Source organism: Mchenga conophoros, linkage group LG13, assembly GCF_057382185.1.
Source record: "Mchenga conophoros isolate Kocher_MC1m ecotype Shallow Benthic linkage group LG13, M_conophoros_male_GT1.1, whole genome shotgun sequence".
NCBI lineage: Eukaryota > Metazoa > Chordata > Actinopteri > Cichliformes > Cichlidae > Mchenga > Mchenga conophoros.
The window spans coordinates 2,288,177-2,313,575 of record NC_140538.1 but is presented as its reverse complement, the minus strand read 5'-3'; the positions used below and the strand labels follow the sequence as shown (position 1 = coordinate 2,313,575).

Genomic DNA, 25,399 nt, shown 5'->3' with positions numbered 1-25,399 from the left:
GCGCACGTGCAGCTAATCCACGTGGTTGAAAGGCTATGACAGCGTCCTTATGTGCCGACACCGGTGTTTTAGCAAAGCGGCTGATGTGGAGTGAAGCCACGTTAATGACAACGTGTACAACCATTGGAGATGTGAGCAGGACAGACGGAACAACTGACGGAAACAGTGTGGACTTTATACCAGTTTTTAAATTGTGTTGATCGGCCGTGTAAAACCAGAGTTATGATAAAATATCTGCAGTGTTTGGTTTTCTTCCTGAATACTGTCGTTGTTTATATTTACTGCAGGAAGAAACGGTAAAAACGGCGTTTTATAAGGAAAACGCTCGAAAGCCTGTGAGAAAAAACAGCCCCCCTCCAGCCTTTCCTATTGGTGGAAAAATGTACCATGTGGACCAATCAAAACATGATATGGCAACATGGCATTTAGTTGTTTAGGGAGGGGGAAGTTTTAGGAGTGACGGCGTGTTTGAGATGTGAGAGATTTGCTACGTTTAGCACAAATCTTGTGTAGTTAGTGTGTAGTGTAGTCAGTAGTTTTGTTGTGTGTCAGAACAATGAGGCGACTGCTGAGTGTTACAGGTGTTACAGCAGTGATACATCTGCTGCTGTCAGGCCTGCAGGTATCAGGCTGTTGTTCTCCTTCATCTCATAGTGGACAGGAATTATTTTTTGCAGCGGCACAAATAATTTGTGTGGCATCAGATTTGATGCAGAGCAGCTGATTGTTCTGTAAATAGTTTGAAATGTTTGTTTAAAAAACGCTTTGGCTGCATTTTTAGGTAAACAGCTGCAAAACACTTTGTTACTTTTTTGAAGAAGTAACTATATAGTTAATTTCCCAGCATTGGTCATTATTTACTGTATTTTGCAGACAGAGAGTTACAGACTCTCTCCCAGACTCAGACTCATCATACAAGTCAGAGCTTTATAAAAAAAATAATAAGAAAGTTGTGTTTTCAAAATTGGAGTTGAAGTTTTTTTTTCCTTCCAACAGTGTTAACATGCTGCACAGGTCACAAACAAGATTTGTTTAAATTTTCATTGTAAGTGGGCTAAAGCAGTTAATTAAGAGTCGTCTAACATAAATGCTGTAATTTGATAATTTTAATAAACATGTAACTTGGATGGATTAGATGCCGACGTGACCACAGTGCACACGTCTGCTGTCGCTCACAGTGGACCTAGGGACGCTGAGGGAGTTTGTGTGTTCGCTCAGACACATGGAAAATTAGAGGGAACATTGGTCCTGACTCATAACAATCATCACTAAAATCTCACTGACAAACTGCAATGAGTGTTATCCACGTAAACGCGTCAGAAAAGATCGCTTATTTATCCATAAAAGGAACGCATGCTCAATGGTTTTTCAGGGTCTAAGTTAGGAGTGTAAATGTTTAACCAACACTGAGAAACACCAAAAGCTGCAGTTCCTGTGGCGTCCAGCAGAGGCAGCAGTGAGTCAGTCTCCATAGACTCCCATGTTAAAACTTTCCAGCACAAACAAACATTTTTTACAGCCTGATACACAAACTGTTTGGTCTCTGTGGATCATTTTGTGGCTGCTTCAAAGTTAGAGTTCAGAAACGAATTACTGTGACCATCTTTTATATACAGTCTGTGGTTAAGCCAGAAATAAGGAGCTGTGGGTTTAATGTGCAGGCCTGGCTTCTGTTACTCAGAACTAAAATGAAGCTTTGTGGATCAGCACTGCAGGGACGTGTAAAGCGAACCCTGCTGACCCTCAGCGAGGAGTTTAAAACAAACTGAGTCAACCTGAAGGCATGAGAGCGGAGGGGAAACCATCCACAGCCACAGCAGTGATACTGATCCCCCCCAGCATAGAGCCACAGCTGACCTCTGAGCATGTGTGAATAGTTTGTCATTTTAAACAGCTTCTTAATGGAGCTGCCTCTTTGCATGAAAGGTCAGCTGGTGAGTTACAGCCTGCTGTGTCTGTAAACATCAGCTACATCCTGTTTGTGAAGACAAACTCACAAACAAACGTAACAAGATAATGAAGCTCTAAAATCTGAGTCCAATAAAAGCCTCAGACGTCACAAAGTCGTTATTACTCTTCCTAAACTCGACGCTTCCGGTTTCTGCTCTCAGGTGGTCTGCAGACTGACACCGCCCACCTGCTCTCTGCTCCGCCCAGCTCGGCGCACAGAACCTAACGCACACCCTCAGAATAAGTAAAACCCACCAGGTGAGGCTTCAGGCTCCTCTTCTGTCATACCTGAGAGCTGACCCCACCCACCGACCCGGTGAGCCGGGAGAAGCTGTCGGTGTGACCGGCCGCAGCAGCTGCGAGCCGGCGGGCGGTGCGACTTGTTGCCGGTTGTGGTGGTGATGCAGGAGGTGGAGAAGGAGGATTAAACAGTAGAAAGCAGAGGGTGGAGACGGGAGGAAAGGGTCTGAGAGGCGGGTACCTGCCGTCGCTGTGCAGCTCCGACACACCGAGCGGAGTGGCCTGCCGCGATCACGGGATCCTGCTCCGCTCCTCGGGCACAGAGCAGCAGGGAGGCCGGGGGCAGGAGGAGGGCAGCAGGGGTGTTAACAGCGGATTTTCATTAGCAGGATTTTATTTAAAGAGGCAGGAGGCACCTGAAACCGCGCAGAGCTCCAGGTAAACACAGAAAACAGGAGCATCCGGAGCCAAACGCGTCACTCTGCGTTCATGTTCATCTATTTAATTATATCCGTAAAGAAACGAGCAAATACACTGAACGGGATTATGAAAGGATTAAAGAAATGAAAGAAATGACCTGTTTTGTATTATTAAACCTTCATTATAATCAGTCTAGTTTTTATAGGCCTGTGAAGTGTATTCATCACATTTCTGTGGTAAATACATGTTTAATGTGTGCAGCGTTAAACACAGGCTGTATAACAGAGATGACTCTGTGACGGGCATGTTTTATATCACTCATGAGCAGTGTTGGTCACGTTACCTGAAAAAAACAATCAGTAACTAATTACTGATTACTTATTTTCAAAAGTAATTAGTTACTTAGTTACTTTTTAAAGTAACAGCCTGAATAGGTGATAGAGCGATAGATCTTTCAGCCCAATTCTACTTTTTCTACATAATCCATCATACAAAATGTAATCAAATGGAAAAGTCTCTTTTTAAAACTTGTTTTATTAGTTTTAATCTTTTAACTTTATGCATCAAGCAAAAATTTAATTATATGCAACATTCTCTGACTGGAAGAAATTAGTTTAACATTTAAAGCTATTTTCTGCACATTCCAGCACATAAAATAAAATACTTTTTGTGTTTACACTCAGTCTTTCAAATAGATGCAAGTAAAACACAGCAGAAAATAAATAAAGTCAAAGACTCAGCGGTCCTGTTGCTCTATTTTCACCTGTAAAGCAGGAGTGGGGTAGGCGGAGGTTTACCCTGGTGCAGGTGTGCCGCGGTCAGTGGAAGAATCCGCGAGTTTCTCTGTGAGTTTCCCATTACGTCGTAGCTACTCGGTGCTTGTTGGAAGTTTAGGGGTTTTTTCGCTGTAAAAAGAAGTTTTCTTCCCACGCACAGCGGACACTAATGTTTTTGTCACTTTTTATGGAATCAAACTCAAAGTAAGGTCAGTACTTCCACGCTTTAAACGCTGCACGCTCATACTCTCTCTGCACTCGATATATGATCCATTGTTGATCTGCACACAGCTGTTGTCACGAACGTCGCACTCGCTTATGTCACTGTCGTGAGACACTCAAAGTCCTCTCACGGTTTTAGTAACGCAGTAACGTCGCGTGCTTACGGGAAAGTAACGGTAATCTAATTACCTTTTTGCAATAGTAATCCCTTACTTTACTCGTTACTTGAAAACAGTAATCGGATTACAGTAACGTGTAACGCGTTACTGCCCATCTCTGCTCATGAGTGATATGTTTGTGGCATTATGGAAACACGTCATTTATAATAGCTTACATTTATTATCAAATACCAGAAATCACTTTTTTTACACGATAATAACAAGTTGAAAAATTCATTTAAATTAAATTAAGTTAAATTTTAAAAGCTGTATTAAAGTATGAAGGTATTTTAGGACCTGAGAATATAAGGGACTGCATGTGATGGTGATAACGATCATTTACTCTTAGATTAAAGTTGTAAATTTAAAGAAAAACTGTTTAATTAAACTGATTAAATTAAATGGCTGATATGAAAACTGACAGCTCTGGCCTGGCTGTGTGACGTGTCTCTATGGTGATGGGGGTACAAAGGAGGCGGAGCATCACGGTGAATGACAGATTTTATTTAGAAAAATAAAGCAACACTGAAATAAATGATCCACAGTAACTGCTCTGCCCGCTCTCCAACATCGCTTCATCCGAACAGGAAGTTTAACACAACAAATCAAACATCTGTGTGTGTGTGTGTGTGTGGGGGGGGGGGGGCAGCAAAGACCCCCAGCAGCTAGAAAACAGTGTTGCTGACTAAATCTGTACCAGCTGAAGCATCAGTTAGAGAAGTGAAAGCTCTTCCACACACTTTGACAGAAAATAGCCTCCTATTCTGTTTCTGTAGTCATGTGACTGCTCACCACATGACCCTCTGCCATTTTGGGCACTGACACTGCGGGGTCATGTCACAGGCCTACAGAGGCGTGTGTGACCCCTGGAAACTAGACGCTCAGAAAAATGTGCGACCCCGACGAGCTGGTGAAAAACCCCGACTGCTTTGATCACTGACAGATGCCGATGTCCTCAAGCAGTCGCCTCTCTAAGTGAAACTATCCCGTCTTTAAGTCTGACGTCATTCGCCGTTTCCAGATCCAAACTCCGCTTCAGGTCAAAGTCAAACGAACGCTGCGGCATCACTGAGAGTCACAAACTGTTGAAATTCTTTCATCTTTTATAAAATGATCAGTGTTGCTGCTTTACCAGGTGTAACAATGACGTTTAACATCCATGAAAACAGGATTTATTACATTTAACGGAGTTAGAAGTTATTCACAATACGAGGTTAGTCATTAATATACTGCTGCTGGGCTGCAGTTACATCGTAAACTGAGCTTTAAAATGAAGAGTGGTAATAAAACCCGAGAGAGGCCGACAGTGAGCACTGACTGTTTTTGTTCAGATTGAATGGAACAAAATACAAAACATGTTAAAAATACAACAGCCTTAATAAACACAGAGTAGTTTGGAAGCAGGGTCCATCCTTCATCACTTAGAGACGGGATAGAGTACCACTTCCTCATTTCCTGTTTGTGTAGTTGTAGACAAGTCAGCGTCCTCCACACAAGCTACAGGTGACAGTGGCAACCTGCTAATGTTCAAAGCAATCACGGGAGGTGTTTGGTGTGGCATCGTCTTTATGACTGATTTCACCTCCACCAACCAGCAACCAGACTCCAACCAGTCACAGGGAATCCACAGTTTCCCGTGTGACTGCTGTTTTTGCATCATGTCCACTATGATGGTGGTATTTACTTTTTCCAATATTCAGAGTTATAACCGTGCTCCATGTTTTTGTACATCTCTTTCAGTTTATTGGCTTTTTTGTGACATTTGGATGCAGAAATGTTTTTTAGGATTTTCATATATCAGGACATGAGAAATCATCTGGTCCTGATCAGGTCTTAAAATAATTAGATTCAGCCTCCGGTGAACAAAAGCATGTGGCACGTTACATCATGTTAGTATCTATTAAAGATAAACTAAACTAACTGCAGTGTGAAAGTCTAACTCCGCCCCCTGATTCAGCGGCGTGTAGCGCCTCCTTCTGAGTTGCGGTGATGTTTCTGTGTGACTCCATGCGTCTGTCACGTCACTGTGGAGCAGTTTTGTCCCACTCGTCTTTACAGCGTCGCTTCATCTCATTCATGCTCAGCTCTCTGAACTCTCTAACCCTTCCAAGCGAGCCGCACCCGTTCAGTGTGTAGCTAACTGAGCTGTCATGAACTTTAACCTTTCACCTGCTATCGAGGCCTGTATCTTGTGATTTTTGCAGTTTCTCTGCAGCCCATATCTGCAAACTGCCAAACCGTCTGCTTTTATAGACGTGCTCACACTTGCTGATGTAACAAACGGCTTTAACCTGCAACTTTTATGAAACTGATTCAGATTAATGTTGGAGTTTAGTCACCTCTGAAGCTGTAGATGCTAACAGTTAGCATGTACAGAAGATTAGTAGTACAGCACAAGCTAACAGCTCATGTGTGTTAGCAGCATTTAACTGCTATACTTGCTAAAACACACTGCTTCAGCTTTATCAGTCCGATCTTGTTTTGTTAAACCCGTTTTAACCAGTGAGTTTGATGGTTTGCTTCAAGCTTCCGTCCCAACAGGAAAAGCACCATGAGCTTTATCTTTTTAAAGAAACATTCAGGTAAAGTTTAGGGAACAGCTGAGGAGCTCAAACAGACATGTCAGATGACCAAGAGCTGCGCTATTATCGACATGATTTTCTCTTTTAAACACTATAAAAATATCACAGTCACATTCCACGACACTGCGCTTCAGCAAAGTACGCCTTTAGTTAAATAAAGGAAAGGAAGCCGCAGAAACAGTACGAAATGATCTGAACAACACTTTAAAACACAAAACACTGAAAATATCTTCAGAACAAAAGCGTTTTTGCAGGCCTCTCAGGACTCGCGGAGATTACACCGAAAGAATCTGACTGGAAATAAACTCTATGTACAGGCCACAATGAGCTCAACACAGAGACTGCAAAGGACGTCCCAGCATGTTTTCCCCAAGTCGGGCATCGGGCTAAAACACAGCTAAAACACAGCAGTTGACTTTTTGGTTTGTTATTCCTGGTTTAGATATGGTTGTTGAACGTGAACTAACCCTGAAGGGTGTACTACGAAGGAAAGCTACATATCCAGGCTTTCTTTGTCTTAGCTGGATCAGCAAAGCCCCAGAGATAACAGAGATGACAGGTTATCAACTGAAGAAAGACGATTCGTGCATCATGTGACTCTTTTTTTTCTTCACAAAATGATCCCCGTGAGCGCCACCCGCTCCATTTAGAGATGTTATAAAGTGAGGATGATAAAATAGTAAGTAAAATATTATTAAAAAGAAATTAAATGTTTACAAAGAACATAAAATATAACAGCTAAATAATCTGAAGATTATTGGAGAAACTGATTAATCTGGTGATTTGTGTCACAGAGATTTGAATTGCAGTGAAAGATTTTGTGTCTGAGCGCGCTCAATGCTGCTGTTTACTTCTAAGCACAACATTACAGCAACATTACTTTTTGCTTCATTCAGCGCTCTTTGTAAGTAGATATAGAATCTATATCACACTGAAAACATGCCAGAAATAAAAGAATCGTTGACAACTTGGCGCTTCCAGACAATTTTAAACTGAAAATTCAAACATAACCTGCTCCTAGCCAGGTGATGTGTTCAGCATCAGTTGCCATGGTGATTTAGCTTGTAAAATAAGGGCCACATTGGTGACATGGAAAATTGTGACTTTAAGCTCTACACAGTTCACTAACCCAATAATCTTCTTCGTAGTTACACCCCTCAGTTTAGAACATATCAGTGTTGGTTACACAACAAATAAATGAGCATCGTTTCAGCTCTCCTACTGCTGTGGTTCAAGAAGTCACAACTATGCAGGCCAAAAACGTTGTGGGCAAGAAAAGCAGCTTTATGTTTTTTATTCTTAAAGAAGGTTTGGATGGCTGTTCTTTTTACTGCCCCTTATTAGGTTTCTGGAAGCTGACCAATCAGGAAACAGTGGGTTTATGGGGGTGGGGGTGTTCTTAAAGAGACAGGAGCTAAAATGGCTCATTTCAGATAGAAGATGAACAGAGGGGCAGCTTTAAAGGCCGATACAAAGGTTTTGTTTTTCTAAACTGTTCATAATGACAAAAAAGATTTAAAAAATACTTTAAAGTTGGAAATGAGCAGAAAAACTGCTTGGTGCAGAGCCACATCCACAGCGATCGGTAATCACTGTGGGTATAAGATCGATGTCCTGAGATGTTCTTATTGGCACTGAGTCAGTGATTTCTTGAATTTATAGTTAGTTTTGGTTAGATGGGATGCACATAACCATCTTCATGATTTAACCTTTATGATTTGCTCCGGTGGCATCACATTGAGGTCTGAGCTGGAAATCCACATGCAAAGCAGAAACATAAGAAGACCAAGGGCAGGAAAGCACACGGTTTACTGAGGAATCACAGAATGAAGAATCTCCTCCCTCAGCTCAAAGTCCTCTCAGACACCAGAAAACCTCTAAAGGGACCCTCACCTGTCACAGGAGACCTTGGCTAAAGAGGCATTTTCATCAGTCTGACTGAACATTTCCACCCTCAGAGTCCGTGTGGCTGCAGTGTAATCAAAGATCAGACCTGCTCTCAGCTTTCAGGAGCTCTTTAAAGAGCAACTCAATGCAAAATATGAATTCTGTAACATTTCAACTCACAGCAGCTGCTTTCCCTTCACTCAAAACAACCAAACAGAGTGAGAGGATACACCTTGTTTCAGGTAAGCTGCTCTTTAAGTAAACTGTTTTGTTCGTTGGTAAAACAGCTCCAGGTTGGGTTTGGAATTTGTCTCCATCCATATCGGTACAAATCGGGTAAAATCTATAAACGACCTGCAGATTTACAATCTGATGAGTTCTGATGGCTTTTTCTGAACTGCACAGTCCCAAATATCTGCCTGGACCTTAGGTGGTCACATGGCTGCAGGTGTTTAAACAGGAGAGGGGGGTGGAGCTCTACGCCGAACCCGCCCCTGCACCTCCACCGCCGCTGCTGTTGGTCGCCTTCGATCGAGATGTGCGGGAACCACTTCGTCCCGTGGAAAGGAAAGGGCTGGACTCGGAGGTGATGACGATACTCGGGATTCGACAGAGTGCGCCTCTTGCACCATCTGTAAAATCACCGTTCTGTGAAAGAGACAAAGACGGTTATTTAAAACAAATGTGACTGATGCCTAAATCTGAGAGGGCAGGCATGCCATCGTAAACCAATCACGGATCAATGATAGCGCTAAATGACCACCGCTGGGTTTTTAGCGCCATCGTCGGCACAAAGCAAATTTGTAGGTAATCATTTAACAGCTGTTTAACAGGGATCCAGAGGTCACTGGATCCCTGATTCATGAGAGTCAATCCGCCGAACCAACAACTGAAGCCAAAGCGGGAGTGCTAAAAACAAAACCTGCAGTTCCTCTAGTGTCCAGTGGAGGCAGCAGTGAGTCCGTCCCCATAGACTCCCATGTTACAACAGAAACAAACATGTTTCCAGCCTGATACACAAACTGTTTGTCTCTGTGGATGATTTTTTGTTTCATAGAAACAAAATGAAACCACCAAACGATGAATCCTGTGCAGGACGTGCGTGGTGCTCTCGTACAGATTTGCACAGATGGTTTGTTAATTCATCAATATTCAGATCATTTAATAACATATAAAATATTTGTATTACAACACTGGTGTCACATTTTCAGATCTGTATAAATCTTTGGATCAGAATAAAATCGTTTCATCTAAATACAGATAATCGCTTACAAAACAACATAAATAAAAAAAGCATAAATTAAATGAAAGGGTCCTGCTTTCACCTTCACATCATTTACTGCACCTCCACCAACAGATGTGACTGTAAAAGCTGTTTGTGAAACTCACATTTGAACTGCTGCTGCGTTCACCTGCTCCTGCCGTGGGAAGCTTAGTGTCACAGGACGTCTAGAAGAGAAACACATGGACTCATACTGTGACTCATGCTGCTCAACACCAACAGTTCAACATCATGAACCATGAACGACAATGAAGACACAAGGAAAATGGTACAAATCATCTATTTAATCCTAAAATCTTAAAATATATGTGCAAAGTTTTCTATCTCTGAGAAAAGTTAAAAAATTGTAGATCAGCCGTTGTTACGTATATGTTATTATTGTTAGGATGCCTGGGTCGTTGACCCAGGGTTTTTGAGTTTATTATTATTATTATTATTTATAATTTCTAGTCTTTGGTTCCTTTGTTAGAGTTCTGTCTTTTGGTTTATGTCTCTGTCTTCTCTAGTTGCTCTGTCTCCCCTGTCAGCTGTATCCCCTTGTCTAGTTCGCGTCTCTGTGTATCCTTAGTTCCTATATCCCCGTGTCCAGTCAGTGTCTGTGTCTGTCCTGGTCCCACGTCTCTGTTCCCTCTGTAGTGCCTGCATGTGAGTCTGTGTCTTTGTTCAGTCAGTGTTTTGTGTTTCCTGTTTTACTTTGAAGGTCTCTGTCTTATCTCAGTGTGTTCAGGTGACGCTTCCTTGTCTCGTCAGTTCTGATTTGCCCCAGCTGTGTTTCCCTCCCGTTACCCATTCCCTGATTGCTCCCTCTGTGTATTTAAGCCCTGTGTTTCTCTGTGTCTGTCATGGTCCTGCGACCATGACTCAGTGACTTTATGTTTATGTTCTTTATTGTTATTACTTTCATTATTATTCATGGCTGTTTTGGGATGGTTTGTGTTTGGGATTTTAGACACTGGGTTCTGGGTTTGTGCTCCCTCTGTTGGTCCCTGGTGTTAGTGTTCCCCTGTCTCGTCAGGTTAATCAGGTCCAGCTGTTTCCCCCACCTGTGTGTGATTTCCCAGTGTCTCTTTGTGTACTTATAGTGTGTGTTTTCCTCTGCTCCTCGTCGCGTCGTCTGTGTTCATACCTGGTGTAATCCCCTGCGTGCTCTCCCTGCTGTTCTCCCTTCATGCTCAGGTTTGCTATTTCTTTGTGTAGTTTCTCCCAGTTAGTTCATCCTTAGTTCTGTTTTACCATCCCCACTTTATATTGGATATTATCAATAAATCACCCTCACACCTGAATAAGTGCTGCGTTTTGAGTCCTCCTTCCGCTCTCCACACGGCCGCTGCCCCGGACCGTGACAGTGTCTGTGTTGCGATCTACCGTTTATTTAGCTGTGTGTTCTGTCAGTCCTCTGGTTTGAGTTTATTTTGGTTTTTTCCAGTTATGTTATGTTTGAGTTCAGCATTAAAGCTGTTTCAGTTTACGTTTGTCTCTGGAGTCTGCATCTTGGGTCCTATTCCTGTCTGCACACAGCCGTCACTTAACAATTATGGCTGTTACTATGAGAGAAGATCTATTAATCCTGAGTCTTGGCAAATTAACACAGAGGCCAAAACATTAAACATAAATTAAATAAAGTCTGTAGTCTCTGTAGATTAAAAAAGCTCAATACATTTAAAAAAGTATTTAACTTCCGGTGCCGCTCTGAGCTGGCAGCCAGTATCAGCAGCTCTGTTCTATTCTATTCTAAAAAGCAAAAATAAAAAAATACAATGGTAATAAAAAGTTAAAACATAATAAACACAAGATAATAAACAATTAAATAAAATAAAGTTTAAAATAAAGACTAAAAATCGATTGCTAAAGATAGTAAAACACGTGTAGTATTATGTGGTTAATATTTTACAGATGAATCATACTAACACTGGTATGTCCTCAGTAATGATATTTATTCTGTCGTGTTATCGCAGCTGTGATTGTGAAACACGTTCTCACATCGTCATCATTATATTAGGCCTCCGGGTTGGATTGTATTGTCTGTCTGTGTGAATTCACTTCCTGTTCCATAGGGGGCGCTCTTGAGTTGTCCTGGTTTTATTTGTGGATTTCAGACTTGTTGTTTTGAGCCTGCGGCTCTTTGTGTTTGCAGCATTTACAGCGCTCAGTTTTGAATAAACGAATGGATTTTCTTTTTGTTTCGTCCTGATGGCGTCAGCGGTTCGATCCTCTCTGTGACACTTTCACAATTTATCCACTATTTTACATCTTCCGTTCTCTGAGTTTACCTTTTCAAAGATGCCCGAGTCGTGGCTCTTCAGCTTGGACTTGAAGCTGGATGAGGGTTTGAAGTCGGGCAGCTCGGCGGTGTCTCTGCTGATGTCACAGGAGACCTGACGGCTGGCCGGTCTGGATCCCAGACTGGACAGGTCAGCCTCGGTGTCTGTCAGACCCTGCAGAGGTTAAACGGACGCTCCTGAACATTGACCGTTTTTTAAACTTCCTGATTAAACCGTTTCAAGCTTACCGATTCGCTGTCAGAGGCAGAGGAGAGGCGGGACTTGAAAGTGCTCTGCCGCCTGAACTGGCTGCTGATGTCAGAGGTCTGGCTGGTCACAGTAGAGCGGCGCGTCGACACGAAGCTGCTGCTGGTCGAGCGGATGTCACGAGGACGGACGCAGAGCAGCACGCCAAGACATGGGATGTACTTGGCCAACGCTATCCTGCAAAGAGAGGTCAAAGGTCAGTGTGGAGTCTATACCGATCAGTACTTCAGTGGCTCATGCAGCTAATGCAGTGTCCAGTCATTTGTGATATTTAGTCTCCTTTTCAGCTCACTTCCTGTTTTATTTTGAACTGCTCACAGCCCGTGCACTGATTTTTAAAGCACGCGAAGGTCACAGTTATCAGCCTCGTCTGATTCTCTGAGTATGCTGATGATGAGATGTTCACAGTGAAACTGAGTCACAGCTTGTAGGTTTACTTCTGAGAAACTCTCTCCTTCCTGTTTTAGAAACTGATCATGTGATGGACCTGCTGCCAAATAACCTGATCAGCTGCTACATGTTTTATCAGGTGTCACTAAATCGAAGGTCACATTTTTCTGAAAATTGAACATTTTCTTAGTTTAAACATCTGATATGTTTTCTATGTTTTATTATGAATAAATGTAGATTACACTCTGTACATTTATTTAGAACTGGGGCTGCAGTCAGTCTTTTACCTGTGAAATGGGGTTTACCTGTATTTTGGGTGTGTGATGGCGTAGATGATGGGGTTGTGGATGGCCGAGGCCTTGGCGATGATGGCGGGGACAGAGTTCATGTAGGGTGTCAACATGTCTGCGTACCTGTGAACCAGAACACACCGGTTAATGTGGGGCTCGCCGGGTTAAACGAGCATCGGTTCAGACAGTCGAGCCCTGCTGCTCCTTTCACACTCGGTTTGTATCCTGGGACTAAGCAGCTCTGCGTGACTCACGGGTCGAATTTGAACCTCAGCCATCTCTTAATGGCTCCACCCCCCCACCCCCTACCCCCCAGTCTGAAACAACTCGCTTCAGCTCCTTTTCTCTTTGAGGCCTCTTAAACTTTGATTGTCCAGCTCCTGGTATTTAAGATCATTCTCCAAATTGTTTTTACCATTTCAGTTACAGTAAAGTCACTTTTTGTATCCTAATTTTTAAAAATATGAAGCAAAACAAGAGGACCTGACAAAATAGGAGCTTTTTAAATATTATTATTACTTTTTAAAAATGTTTTGTCATTTAGGACTTCAGCTTTTTGTTTTCTGAATTCGTTTACAGCGTCAGCCACTCTTTCTTTCTCACCAGCCTCGGCGATGAGCTTGGATGAGAAAACACTTTTTAACAAAGATCTTTCAAACTTTAAAGCCGCAGTGGACAAAAATGTAAATGAGCTGAAATAAACGAGCCACATTTCTCTAAGAGACGGAGAGCGGCACCTAGTGGCCATCAGAGGAAGTCCAGCGACACAAAGCTCAGAGTTTTGTTGTAGTTCGACTCAGATGACACACACGTTTTCATAGGTGTGGAGGTTCGAGTGTTTTACCCGGCGAAGGCGGTGAGGGCCACGGTGGAGTACGGCGACCAGGAGATGACGTAGAGCAGGATGACGATGAGCGCGATCTTCGCCATCTTCCACTCGTTCTGCAGCCGATGGAAACTCTTCATGGAATCACGAGTGCTGCCGTGACTGTGAACACTGCCGTTAATCTTCCCCACTGCCCTGAAACGCACACGAGCTTCAGTCAGTCACTGAAGTCAGGCACAGCTGAACGAAAGACATCTGAGATTCAAACTGACTGGTTGGTGGTGCGGATGGCGCGGAAGATGAAGATGTAGCAGTAGATGATGATGAAGAGAGGCAGGAAGAAAACGAAGATGAAGAGCAGCATGGTGTAGGCTCTCACAGACGGCGTGAAGGTCATGTAGTCCCACGTACAGGAGGTCATCAGGCCCTCAGGGACGTAGGCGCCTGAAACGTTAACACAGAGAGAGGTGGTTCTTTGGACCGCCGTTTTTATCTGGATCTTTGTCGGAAGTCTACCTGACATTAAAGTGTTATTCAGTCTGATAAACGCTGTTACTGTCACGTGCTGTCGTATACAGTATTCTAAATGTGCTGTGTCGCGTGTCCTCACTCCAGCCGAAGAACGGCGGCAGGCTCCAGCCCAGCGAGTAGGCCCAGGCCGCCACGAGGATGAGGAGGGCCCGCTTCCGAGACAGCACTCCAATGGATGTGAGAGGCCTCGTGATGACGAAGTAACGGTCGATAGCGATCACCGTCATCGTGATCATGGAGCAGATCCCAAACAGAGCGCCACAGAAAGCATACAGCTCGCAGCCTGCAGGCAACAGAGAGGGATTAGAGTCGCTTTAAACTTCTCTTCTTTCCTGTGACAAATAAACCTCCTTTGCTCAGCGTCTCTCTGAGCGACTCAAACACAGCGCTCTTCTCTCTGAGCTGAAAGTTACTGGTTCACATCGTGGTGGAGAAGAATGGAAAAGAAGCTGCAGATAGAAAATAAAACAATCAGTCATTTTAAGCCCTGAAGCTCAAATTCAGTCACACGTCGGACACGGTGAAGGAAAACACCTGTGAAGAGGCAAGAACATCTTTAGGAAGGCAGAGATTGGTCAAGAGGTTTCTACGCAACAATAAGGCCATAAGACAAACATGTGTGTTACCAGCCTCCGTCGTTTCACTTACATCCAGCAGAAGGCAGTGTACGCGTTTATAGACAGACCCTGAGTGAAGTGGGCCCCCCCACCTTCGCTACGTTTGTGATGCTAACATTTTCACTGGTGCCGCTAAAGGTTTTTAGGGGTCATCCAAGGTCAACCAGCCCCTTTCCTTACAGTGAAAACATCACAACATTACAAACACTTTTATCATGATCACACTCTTAAAAGCAAAAAAATGTAACAGTTACAATCAACTTTGTATTCTGTCCGAGAAAGAAATACAAAAAAAGAAAAAAGGGGGCGTGGCCTGACTGACAGGTGGCTGTAGCTGCTAGCTGTCTGTTAGCTTCACCTGAACTGGTCCGTGTTTGTGCTGTTGGAGCATTTCTAATGAGATCATCTGTAATATCAGCCATGCAGTTGGTACCTTTCTCTCCAAAGATCCACCTCTTGTGCATGCTGGTGGTGAAGAAGATGGGTGACTGGGTGATGCACATCAGGAGGTCAGTGATGGCCAAATTAATGATGAACATGTTGGGCGGCGTGCGCAGGCTGCGACTCCTGCAAAGACATTTTAAACAGAATTAATTTGTTAATTACAGAAAAATTGCTGAAAAATACTCGAACCTCCCACAAACTGCTAACTTTAACTAAGTGATATTGTTACATTAGTGAAATTCTGTCTTTTACAGAAAATAAAACTGAATTTTGAGCAGATGATCCAAATCTGAACAGTTTGATGTTTTTCAGTAATGACTGAGTCTGTCTGAAGGAGAGCACTCAGGGCTCCTTCAGCTTGAACATGAACGTTTAATCAATGACGCATTCGCCTTAAACCACAGCTGATTGTAGCAGAAGAAGGATCGATGCCCATCCAAGGAACAGGCAGATCGATGCGCACATCGAATTTTTCTTAGGTGGAAAAGCTTCTTAAAGGAACTCCTGAAATCATTGTGCTCATTGTTTCTCTGCAGACATGGAAGAAGAAAAGAGCTGCTCGATAAATGAGCGGCAGCTTGTTCCAGACAGAGGTCCTGATTTCCTACTTATCCCAGCATGAGGAACCTCTGATTAAAGCCTTACGGGCCGTCCTTTCTCTCCGGTGCTTCTGCAGCTGCTCATGTGCTTCATCCTCAAACACTATACCAGCGTTCTTTTTAAAGACCGTTCATTTCCAGCTCCATCCTTTTCCTCTTGGACTCTCTGCTCCTTATCCATCTTATACTTTCCCTCAGACCATCCATTAAGCCTACTTTCTTCTTACTGGGCGACTTCTGTAAGCCTGTGAGCCTGTCTGTAGCCAATGAGCAGATAAAGAAATCCTGGATGAGATGAGTTTGAGTTGAGCCTCTGTTAACAAGTAAAGCTAAATCTGTTTAGTCGTTTCAGGTTCCAAATATTTATTCTGGACTCTCCTGAGGCAGCTTTCCATTACTCAGAGTTCAGAATAATCCTTCTTTATCTGATCCTGGACGGCAGGTCCAAGAGTAGAAGTGAGAGTTTTTAGAAGTGTCGGTCGTGTCTAATATGATTTCATTTGAACAGGAGACGTTTGAGGGCAGAGATGAGAAATTTCAGACTGTGAAACATATAAAAACTGTTTCAGCTTTCATGCTGTGTTGTGCAACTATTATTCTACGGCTAATTAACCCAAATCTGAAGATTACCTGAGATTTAACATGTGACACCCTGTGTTATCATTTGATCAGTGTAGAAGCTTCTTATATATATATTACAATGCACACATGAAGTTACTACAGTTATCACAAAGCAATAAGACTTCACACTGTGCAGCACCGCGGTTACAAATAAATACATGAGTGAGAGTTTTAGTCAAGTTTAGATTAAAATAAAATGAACAGTAACTGTTTTTGGGGCCTAAGGCTGCATTTTCACCTGAAAGCAGCACGGTGATGAGCGTACCTGCTGAAGGCGTAGATGACCAGGAAGTTCCCAATCATGCCCGTGATGCCGATGGTGAGAATCACGGAGCCAATGGTGTAGTGGGCGTGGTCGGGCACATCCACGGTGGGGAATGGGCGTGGCACCTCGGGCACCATCGCCACCTGCAGGACCGAACGCAGAATGACAAGAGAACGTGACACCTCTGCAAAAGCAATTGCGAAACTTTCAGCTGCTTCCTTCAGGGGGTCACTATCTGAAAAGAAAGAAAAAGACCCTACAATAATACAGAGAAAACCTCAACAACTAGACCACCCCCCTATGAGCAAGCACTTTGGCGACAGTAGGAAGGAAAAACTCCATTTTAACAGGAAGAAACCTCCGGCAGAACCAGGCTCGGGGTCTGCTGGAGCAGCTGGGATTGAGGGGAGGAAGACTGTGACGCGTTGTTAACGTGTGAACAGCAGCTTCTGGAAGCTTTTAAGGTGGAATGCTTCCCTGCATGTCAGTTAGTGTAAGAGCTTTGTTTAATGAAATGAAAATGCAGTAAAAAGTACATACGACAGAACCATGACACAGAGATGCAGGGCTGAGATATGATGGTCGTATTTAGAGACAGGCCGTCGTTGTTTAATGTCCCAGTTTTTCTTGTTGGGAGGTCTAAAGCACCTGTGTGAAACAAAAGAGCCTCACAAACACACCCCAAAAACGACGAAGCATTTCCTGTTTCCTGTTCAACTAAAAGTCCTCTTCAGATTGATCTTAAAACACAAATACAGATTTAAACCTGCAGCTGGAGGACTGATCGTTTCTAAAGACTAGAAGAGAACGCGAGGCCAGAAACTCCTTCCTGTCGATGATGTTGTTATTCCACTCGGAGGAAAGCCTTCACGCTCACAGACTTCACTAATCACTAACCGGCGACCTAAATCCTTCCTGACAGGCGGCGTCTTCACAGGTCTGTCCATCGCTGTTTCTAATGAACCTCCTCCGAGCCTCCTCCCTGTCAGGCCTCAGATCAGTGCCAGCAGAAACATCAGGAACAGCTAATCAGAGTTGGAGGTTGGCCCGAGGAGCGACTCGAATTATTGGACTTTTAATAAAGCGGTTTAAAACCCTGATGGACTCTGGCAGGGAGACGGACGCTCCTCGATCATTTCTGCAGGAGAAAACTTAAAGCAGAGCCGAGAATGAACTGAAATCATCTTGGTGTACAAACTGAGACTTTTCCGCGGAGGGACAGTCTAATGAAACGAATCAAACCTAATCAATCGAATGAAACACCAGAGATCCTGAATCGATGATCTTTGTGTGTCACAGCCTCAGTTTGTGTTTGTGGATGGCAGCGAATCAGAAACCCACACAGAGGCGTTATGAGGACAGTGTGGGGAGGGCTGCAGATGTTGAGTTTTGTGTTTGGACTCTGTTGAGTTATCTTCAGGTTGTTTCAGGACCTGTACGAGCACGTGGTGAAGAACAACCCAAACGTCAGATGTGAGCGTGTCCTGTAACGAATAGAAACACTGAAGATGTCGTGATGTAATATGCGTGCACGTGCAGATGAGCTGTGTGAGGCTCCGTGTCTCTGTTATCGTGTTTCCTGAGAGGTCGGGTTTTTTGGATGTTTGTTTCTTTATCAGAACAGTTTGTTTCCAAAATAAAAGTTCAGCATTAAAGCTGTGTTTGAGACCACTTCCTGCCGCCAGACTGCCATTTAACATGCCGATGAGTACAAAGGTGGAACCTGTGACATCAGCATCTGTGGGTGGGGCTACCACAAGACCGTCATCCGTGATTGACAGATGCAGCAAACAGATTCTGTCTCCGACTGAAACGAGCCACACGTCTGTCAGAAACGTGGAAGAAGAGTTGTTTAGCGGTCGCGTCCACACGCGTCTGATTCTGGAGGACGGGTGGATCCGTGCTGACGTGGCAAAAACCGGCAACATGGTAAACTGCAGCTGATGCGTCACAGCCGGCATCGCTGCGTTCTCCACAGAAATGGGATGAAACGCGACACAAGTCTGTGCTGCAGTGATGAAACATCCACTGTGGGGATAAATGCTGAGTGTGCTGCACACAAAACACTGCAGAGTAAACTCAGCATGATGCATTCAGGTCCTGTGTTTAGCAGAATCACAGGCTTGGATGGGGGACACACACAGCAGTGGTGTGAGCTGTCCACAAACTTCTGGCCCCGAGTATCCAGTGGAATAACTTGGATTATGGATTGTGCAGAACAGAACAACGTATAAATGATTCTTGGCTTGTTTTCAGCCGTGAAGCAGTTTGGACACGGACACACACAGGTCAGCGTTGGCGTGTGTGACGCCGATGGTTCCTGTCTCCTGCCGTGACCCATGAATGCAGTCGCATCCACCATCAGCTGTTCTCAGAGCCCCGCCTTCGATGATGATGGCGTCTGACAGGTTGGGACAGGAAGGGAAACGTTCAGCTCAGGACGGACGGCCTGCCTCACACAGAGACTCGGAAAAATGACAAAACATGACACAAAGCAACGCCTCCATCAGTCACCAGCCACTTCATTAGGTACACCTGTTCTGCTGCTCCTTAGCACGCCAGCAGCTCGTTGGACATAATTGAAGAAGAGCTGCTGAAGTTCAAACGGAGCCTCAGGATGATGAAGAAAAGTGAATAAAGGGAGAAATGAGCCGCGGTTGGTCAGAGCAGACAGGCCAGGCTGCTTCAAGCTGATGGTGAGGCAACGGGAACTCAAATAAGCACTCATTAAAACCAGCATCTGCAGAAAAGCGTCTGTGAACCTTGACGCAGATGGACAGAAGAGCACAGTCCTGTAGCAGGAACAGCAACCTGGACAGCAGAAGATGGAGAAACGTTTCCTGGTCTGTGAGTCAGTTTAAAGCGTGGCTCCATCCTGCCTGTATCAGTGCTCAGCCTGCTGCTGTGGTGAGGGCCACGGCCTGTCTGAGTGTTGCTGCTGACCACGCCCATCCCTTTCTGACCTCACTCAACCATCCTCTGATGTCATAGTTCACTCAGACGGCTCCACCGTCACAGATCTCAGTTTAACAGAGCAGCTTTGAGATGTGGAGGAACAGGAGGGTCTGACCAATGATGTCATGATGATGTCATGTCAACATCATTCAAAACCTCTGAGGGGTGTTTCCTGCAGCTTGCTAAACCTGATCCATGAGGAGCTAAAGCAGCTCTGAAGCACACCGTGTAGCAGCAAGGATCAACCGGTGAGGTGGAACGCAAGAGCAAACGAGCCGGGAAAAGCAGGAAACCTCGACAACGAGGAGAATAAAGGTCAACGAAGAAGACTGACGAGGTCAGGCGTGGAAACCGTCACAGCCTGACTGTTATTTATTTTTACGTCTTCAGAGATTGAATAGAATAGAATGACCCTTTATTGTCATTGTACATACTGATGATCTGGACAGTTCCGAGCACATGGACGTGAGGGACTAACATTAAAGTTTGTGTCCCGGCTGGTTTTCACCATCAGTACTAGTTAGTTAAACTAGTGCTGGGACATGGTGTAAAATCAGCCGTTGTATGTTGGTACTCTCTAGAGACTCTGTTGTTTCGGTGCTTTGAGTCTCCTTCTGGGAGGTCTGAACACCCGGAGCGCTGCGATTCCTTCGGCGCTCGTGTGGAAGCTCCTCCTCCGGCGACTTCCACTGGGACGTGACATCGTCGTCTTTACCGATCAAAAAATCTGAAGCTGAATCCGTTCCCGCAGAGACAAAAGTAGTGCAGTAAACTGTGGAGGATTACTGAAATGAGAGATAAGGTTAAAATGCAAAGTCACACGGGGACGTTTGAATCTACATGCTGCTGCAGTCTCAGAGTCGTTATTATGAAAATGTTTTCCGTCTCGTCGGCCGTTTCCGTTTCGCCGCGAGGCCACAGATCCTCCCTGCTGATGAACTCCGTGGAGCGGAGCGCGCCCGTCACAGAGGATTCAGAGTTTCACCACGACACCCGAGCGAGGATCGCTGCAACAGCAGAAATCCTCCCCTGCACTCACTGAGACGCTGATGCGTGCATCTACTGCTCATCTGCCCACATGTGCAGTCACAGAAGTCTGTTATCAGTGATCATCATTGAAGATGCTGCTTCACCTGTAATCACGTCTAAATTCAGCAGCTCAGCGTGGTTTTCATTAGTACTACTGATCACTGCTGAGAGCAAACATGCTAGCATCTTCATGTTTGGGTCATTTTTCAATAACACTTATATTTACAAAAGCTTATTTCCTGTTACCTCCTCATTCCACTGTATTTGCAGCTAAAGTCAATTATTTAAGTAAAATACACTTGAATTTGAATTACAGAGAAATCATAAATATCACCAAAATATTCAGTCTGATTGTTTCAGTAATAATGAATCACATGCTGTGCTGGAATAAACTCCTGAATATAAAAAACTATCATGACACATGAAGCAGTATTTCAGTAATAAGCATTTGTAATAATAACTTTTGTTATTATTCCCACAGGAAACACTAAAGTCAAATAAATGATACGATAATCACTACATTAGGAAACAAAATATTATCAAATATAAGTCATATTTAGATCATATTTGTAGATGTAGATCTAATTGTAGAGACTCCAGTATAATACAGATATAAATATATATAGCTGACATGAAGGTGCCCCTAAAACACGTGTGCAGAGTTTTCAGCACACGTGGTTAGCCTCCTCTAAGTGCAGGACGATACGAATGAGCGGATCAGTGCGGGCGTACAGCGGCTTAATAATGAAACACAATCAGTGTTTTTAGTCTCGCTGTAATTACAGTCGTGCTCGGATCGCTCTGCGTGGAATTAATGCTTCGCAGCTTCATGCGTGCTCATTATCGTCCCTCGTCTGCTCTGCAGGGACATTTTTCCCGTCCTCAGAGATCTCACGCTGTCTGTTAGAAGTCATCTGAAAGTCGAGGCTCGCGGGCTGAAGTTTGGACAGGAGGAGACTTATCGGTGGGTCAGCTGATCACAGAGCGTCTTTGTTTCTGCTGCTGTAGACTCAAAGAAAGAAAGGAGCTGTTCTTCCTGGATGACAGAGGCTGTAAAAGCTGAGATCAGCTGACCTGAAAGGTTAAAGTTCCTGTCCTTTCTGTTCCCTCTACGTCTTGGGTCAAACATCTCCAGCTGGTTTGGTTTTCTGCACCTCGTGAGTCTGCTGGACGCTTCACAGCAGGCTGAAGGTCCTGCTGCTTCTCTCTGCAGGAGCGCTGTGCTGCTCGTATGACAGAAAACTGCAGGCACTAGATAGAGCGACATCATCTACTGGTGTCTGTTCTCCAGTTTCACGTGTGGGTTTCTTTTAAAGCCAGACGTTATCCCCACTGCAGCCACAGACTGTATGACACACCACAGATACCCGCTAATTAGTGCTCAATAACGTCCTTCCCTGAAACCTGCAGTTCCTCGGGCATCCAGCAGAGGCAGCAGTGAGTCAGCCCCATAGACTCCCGTGTTAAACCTGTATCGCAAAAATAAACACATTTACCACCTGATACACAAACTATTCTAGTGTTTATAGATAATTTAAAGCTTGCATCATTGGGGGCGTGGCCTCTTTGACCGACAGGTTAATGATGGTGGCACAGGCGGCTGTAGCTGCTAGCTTCACCTGAACTGGACCTCCGGACCGTGTTTGTTCTGTTGGAGCATTTTTAATGACATCATCTGTATTAATTAGAATAATTTATCTGGTCTCTGTGTCTGTGTGACGCTTCCACACAGCAAGCAAGCTAACGTTAGCTGATAACTTCACGCTCTCGTCCAAAGGGTGAAAACACCAAAACCAACGAGTGATGTCGCTGTGGTTCATTTTTTATATACAGTCTATGTAGATTAGCTAATGGAAGCCTGCCTCTAGTGTGGTGGTAACTAGAGGAACTGCAGGTTTCAAAGTGAACAGCAGGTGTTTAAATGAATCTGCAAAACTCGCTTCATTCACAGCGTGAACAAACGATAACGACCAAAACAATCTGTGTGGACATAAAGAAGGAAAAATGCAGTGGAGCAAGTGCACAATATAAGAGAGCGTTGCACGTGCTCACTGGCAGCCTTCCACTGCTGCATAATCCCAACACAAAACACACATAAACAAACACACAAATGATGGCGAAATGTTCCATCTGAGCACGCCGTCCACGTCTTATAACAGGATCAGACGAAGTCAGACTGTGAGGAAGAGCAGTGCAGAAAATCCACATCGCAGGCTTCATGTGGCTCGAATCTTCCAGAGAGGAGACGATGATGAGACCACAGCTTTCCTCATTCCGACACATGATTTACCCTGCGGCTAATACACTAATGCGAAAACACCAGTAATACAGTGGACATTTATTCTTCATGCTGCAGATTATCTGAAAGTGGAATCTGATGGTTTGCTTTGGTAAGATGATTAGAGGAAGCTTCCACAGTCCTGTCTGTCATCAAGATCAATAATTACGTTACAGCTGATTTTTTAATGCAACAAAAAAAAATCTTAGTTTGTTCTAAAAACATAAAACACAAATAAATCTATCAAACAGAACCTGAGTCTGCAGAGAAACATCAATAAAATAGCCTAAACGTCTCCCTGGAAGCACATCTGTCTTCACACTGACCGAACTGGAACAGGTTTCAGTGTTTGAACAATGAGACAGAAAAATTCCAAAGAAATATAAAAGTGGAAACTTGAAAATGAGCTGAAAATCAACAACAATCAGAACCGACTTTGTATTTCTGCAGCTGTGTTTCACCACCAGACACGACCCATCTCTCAGATTTTAATCGACAAATATTGGAACAACTGATCAATATGTTTCTGGAAAAAATAATCATTAGCTGCATCGGTGACTTTCACGTAACGAGGTTAAACAGAGCGAGGAAAAAGGCACATGCTTTTAATTTGAAAAAAAGAGATCAGATGGTTCACAGCGCTAGGGCCTCACGCTGGATATTTCTGAGCGCACAAACACACACACACACACACACGCACACACACACACACGCACGCACGCACACGCACACACACACGCACGCACCAGAGGTGGGACCAAGTCATTGTTTTGCAAGTCTCAAGTAAGTCTCAAGTCTTTATCCTCAAGTCTCAAGTCAAGTCTCAAGTAATGTCAGGCAAGTCAGAGTCGAGTCTCAAGTCACTGGTGTAAAAGTCCGAGTCAAGTCACAAGTCTGAAACTTTGAATTTCAAGTCCTTTCGAGTCTTTAAAAAAAACGAAAAAAAGCATGTTGCAGTTATGCTAAATGTAAATATTAGACCATGTAATTTTTAAATCTGTGTTTTTCTCAACACATGACAAAATAGTGAACTTAGAAAATATACACAAATTGTGAAATTGCACCTCTTTAAAATGCAGCTCAATTAAACCTAGCTCCAAGAATAATTTTCACCGACAGTTCTGAGATAAGCTGCATGTTATTCTTGGATGCGGTTGTAGGACCGGCTTTAAAATCGCATGACAAAAATATCATACACATTAAAAAAAAACTGTATCACCAACGTAGCCTGGACAACATTTGCTAGTTGGATGAAGTCAGCTATCTCATTGTAGCATATTTATAAGCATACGGTTCTTGGAGTGAGTGCATACACTCATGAAGTTTAGTAACTTCCGGTCACTGCAACAAGCCCAGGTACAGTTTACCGACGGATGGGTGCAGGACCTTGAAACGCACCGTGTAGAACGAAAGACCATCGTACGTATCATAAGTTTACCGGTCTCACAAATCGTCGTCATAAATACACATTCGTTAACCGTTTATTAATAGGACCTTTGAGCTCAACGGTAATTAATTAGTAGTGGAAATAATTTCTGGTAGCATCACAGAAATGTAGCAGTGACAATAATACTGTATGCTGTAATCGCACTGGGCAATTAGTGATACAAAACAACTGTTTTATCCTGTGAATAAAAGTACATGTTTTTGTCAATGTACCATAATAACAGAAGCGAAACGCAATATTGTGTCAGGACAATTCACTATTTATGCACAATAAATAAAGGAGCATAGCGCGACAATTTCTGTTCAGCGCCAGACTTGCTTGTAACCTATATCACCAATTATGTTATGAAAATGACGTATTAACTACTAAAAAACACTGACCTTCGTGTAAATGCTTGGAGCAGACTAACCTGTGAGCTGGAGTGTTCTGGGACGTTATATTTGATCTTTGAATGGCTGCAATCCAGTCGCATCTTTGTTACTTCGGAAACATGGCTCGAACAATTTCTCTTCAACGACGTAATCCGATAACATCCGATCTCTTTACCCGTCGGCTTCCCGTGGCTGTCATGCGACCGGCTATTGCAGTTAATAATACAACGGCTTCTTGACATTTTTGTGTTTCTTTTTATCGCTGTGTAACTGATTTTAATTGAAAGCCTGCGTGCGCTAGTACTTCTTGCCACGAGTTCCCAGAATCCTTTGCGGTTCTACCCGTGAATGACGTCACATTTTCAATCTCTATATAATATGCATGTTAAGTTTTATATTTGGGGTGAAATATCAAGTCTTTTCAAGTAAACCGGTTCAAGTCCAATTCAAGTCCCAAGTCATTGGTGTAAAAGTCCAAGTCAAGTCACAAGTCTTAGAACATTTTTTCAAGTCAAGTCTAAAGTCATAAAATTAATGACTCGAGTCTGACTCGAGTCCAAGTCATGTGACTGGAGTCCGCACCTCTGGCACGCGCGCGCGCACACACACACGCACACACACGCACGCACACACGCGCGCGCGCGCACACACACAAATGATGAATAAAAAAACATGAAGTGTGACAGTAATC

At 43.8% G+C, this 25,399-nt stretch overlaps 2 protein-coding genes across 7 annotated transcripts in view; both read right to left on the bottom strand.

The window, feature by feature from the left end:
- The window catches only part of LOC146560641 (LIM domain-binding protein 3-like), a 36,142-nt gene extending 33,600 nt beyond the window's left edge, over positions 1 to 2,542 (bottom strand). Inside the window, exon 1 of the mRNA XM_085296033.1 lies at positions 2,432 to 2,542. The gene's annotated coding sequence lies outside the window, so the exon portion shown is untranslated. The remainder of the gene's footprint in view (positions 1 to 2,431) is intronic.
- A 1,707-nt stretch (positions 2,543 to 4,249) lies between these two features.
- LOC146560640 (melanopsin-A-like) overlaps positions 4,250 to 25,399 on the bottom strand; it is a 31,634-nt gene continuing 10,484 nt past the window's right edge. For all 6 annotated transcript variants that reach the window (XM_085296045.1, XM_085296046.1, XM_085296048.1 and 3 more), the window contains 10 exons: positions 16,629 to 16,771; positions 15,133 to 15,266; positions 14,162 to 14,365; positions 13,824 to 13,995; positions 13,570 to 13,746; positions 12,741 to 12,848; positions 12,027 to 12,222; positions 11,788 to 11,952; positions 9,625 to 9,684; positions 4,250 to 8,883 (listed from right to left, as the gene is read on the bottom strand). In XM_085296045.1, coding sequence (XP_085152171.1) covers positions 8,713 to 8,883; positions 9,625 to 9,684; positions 11,788 to 11,952; positions 12,027 to 12,222; positions 12,741 to 12,848; positions 13,570 to 13,746; positions 13,824 to 13,995; positions 14,162 to 14,365; positions 15,133 to 15,266; positions 16,629 to 16,771 — 1,530 coding nt within the window. In that variant the 3' untranslated portion in view covers positions 4,250 to 8,712. The remainder of the gene's footprint in view (positions 8,884 to 9,624; positions 9,685 to 11,787; positions 11,953 to 12,026; positions 12,223 to 12,740; positions 12,849 to 13,569; positions 13,747 to 13,823; positions 13,996 to 14,161; positions 14,366 to 15,132; positions 15,267 to 16,628; positions 16,772 to 25,399) is intronic.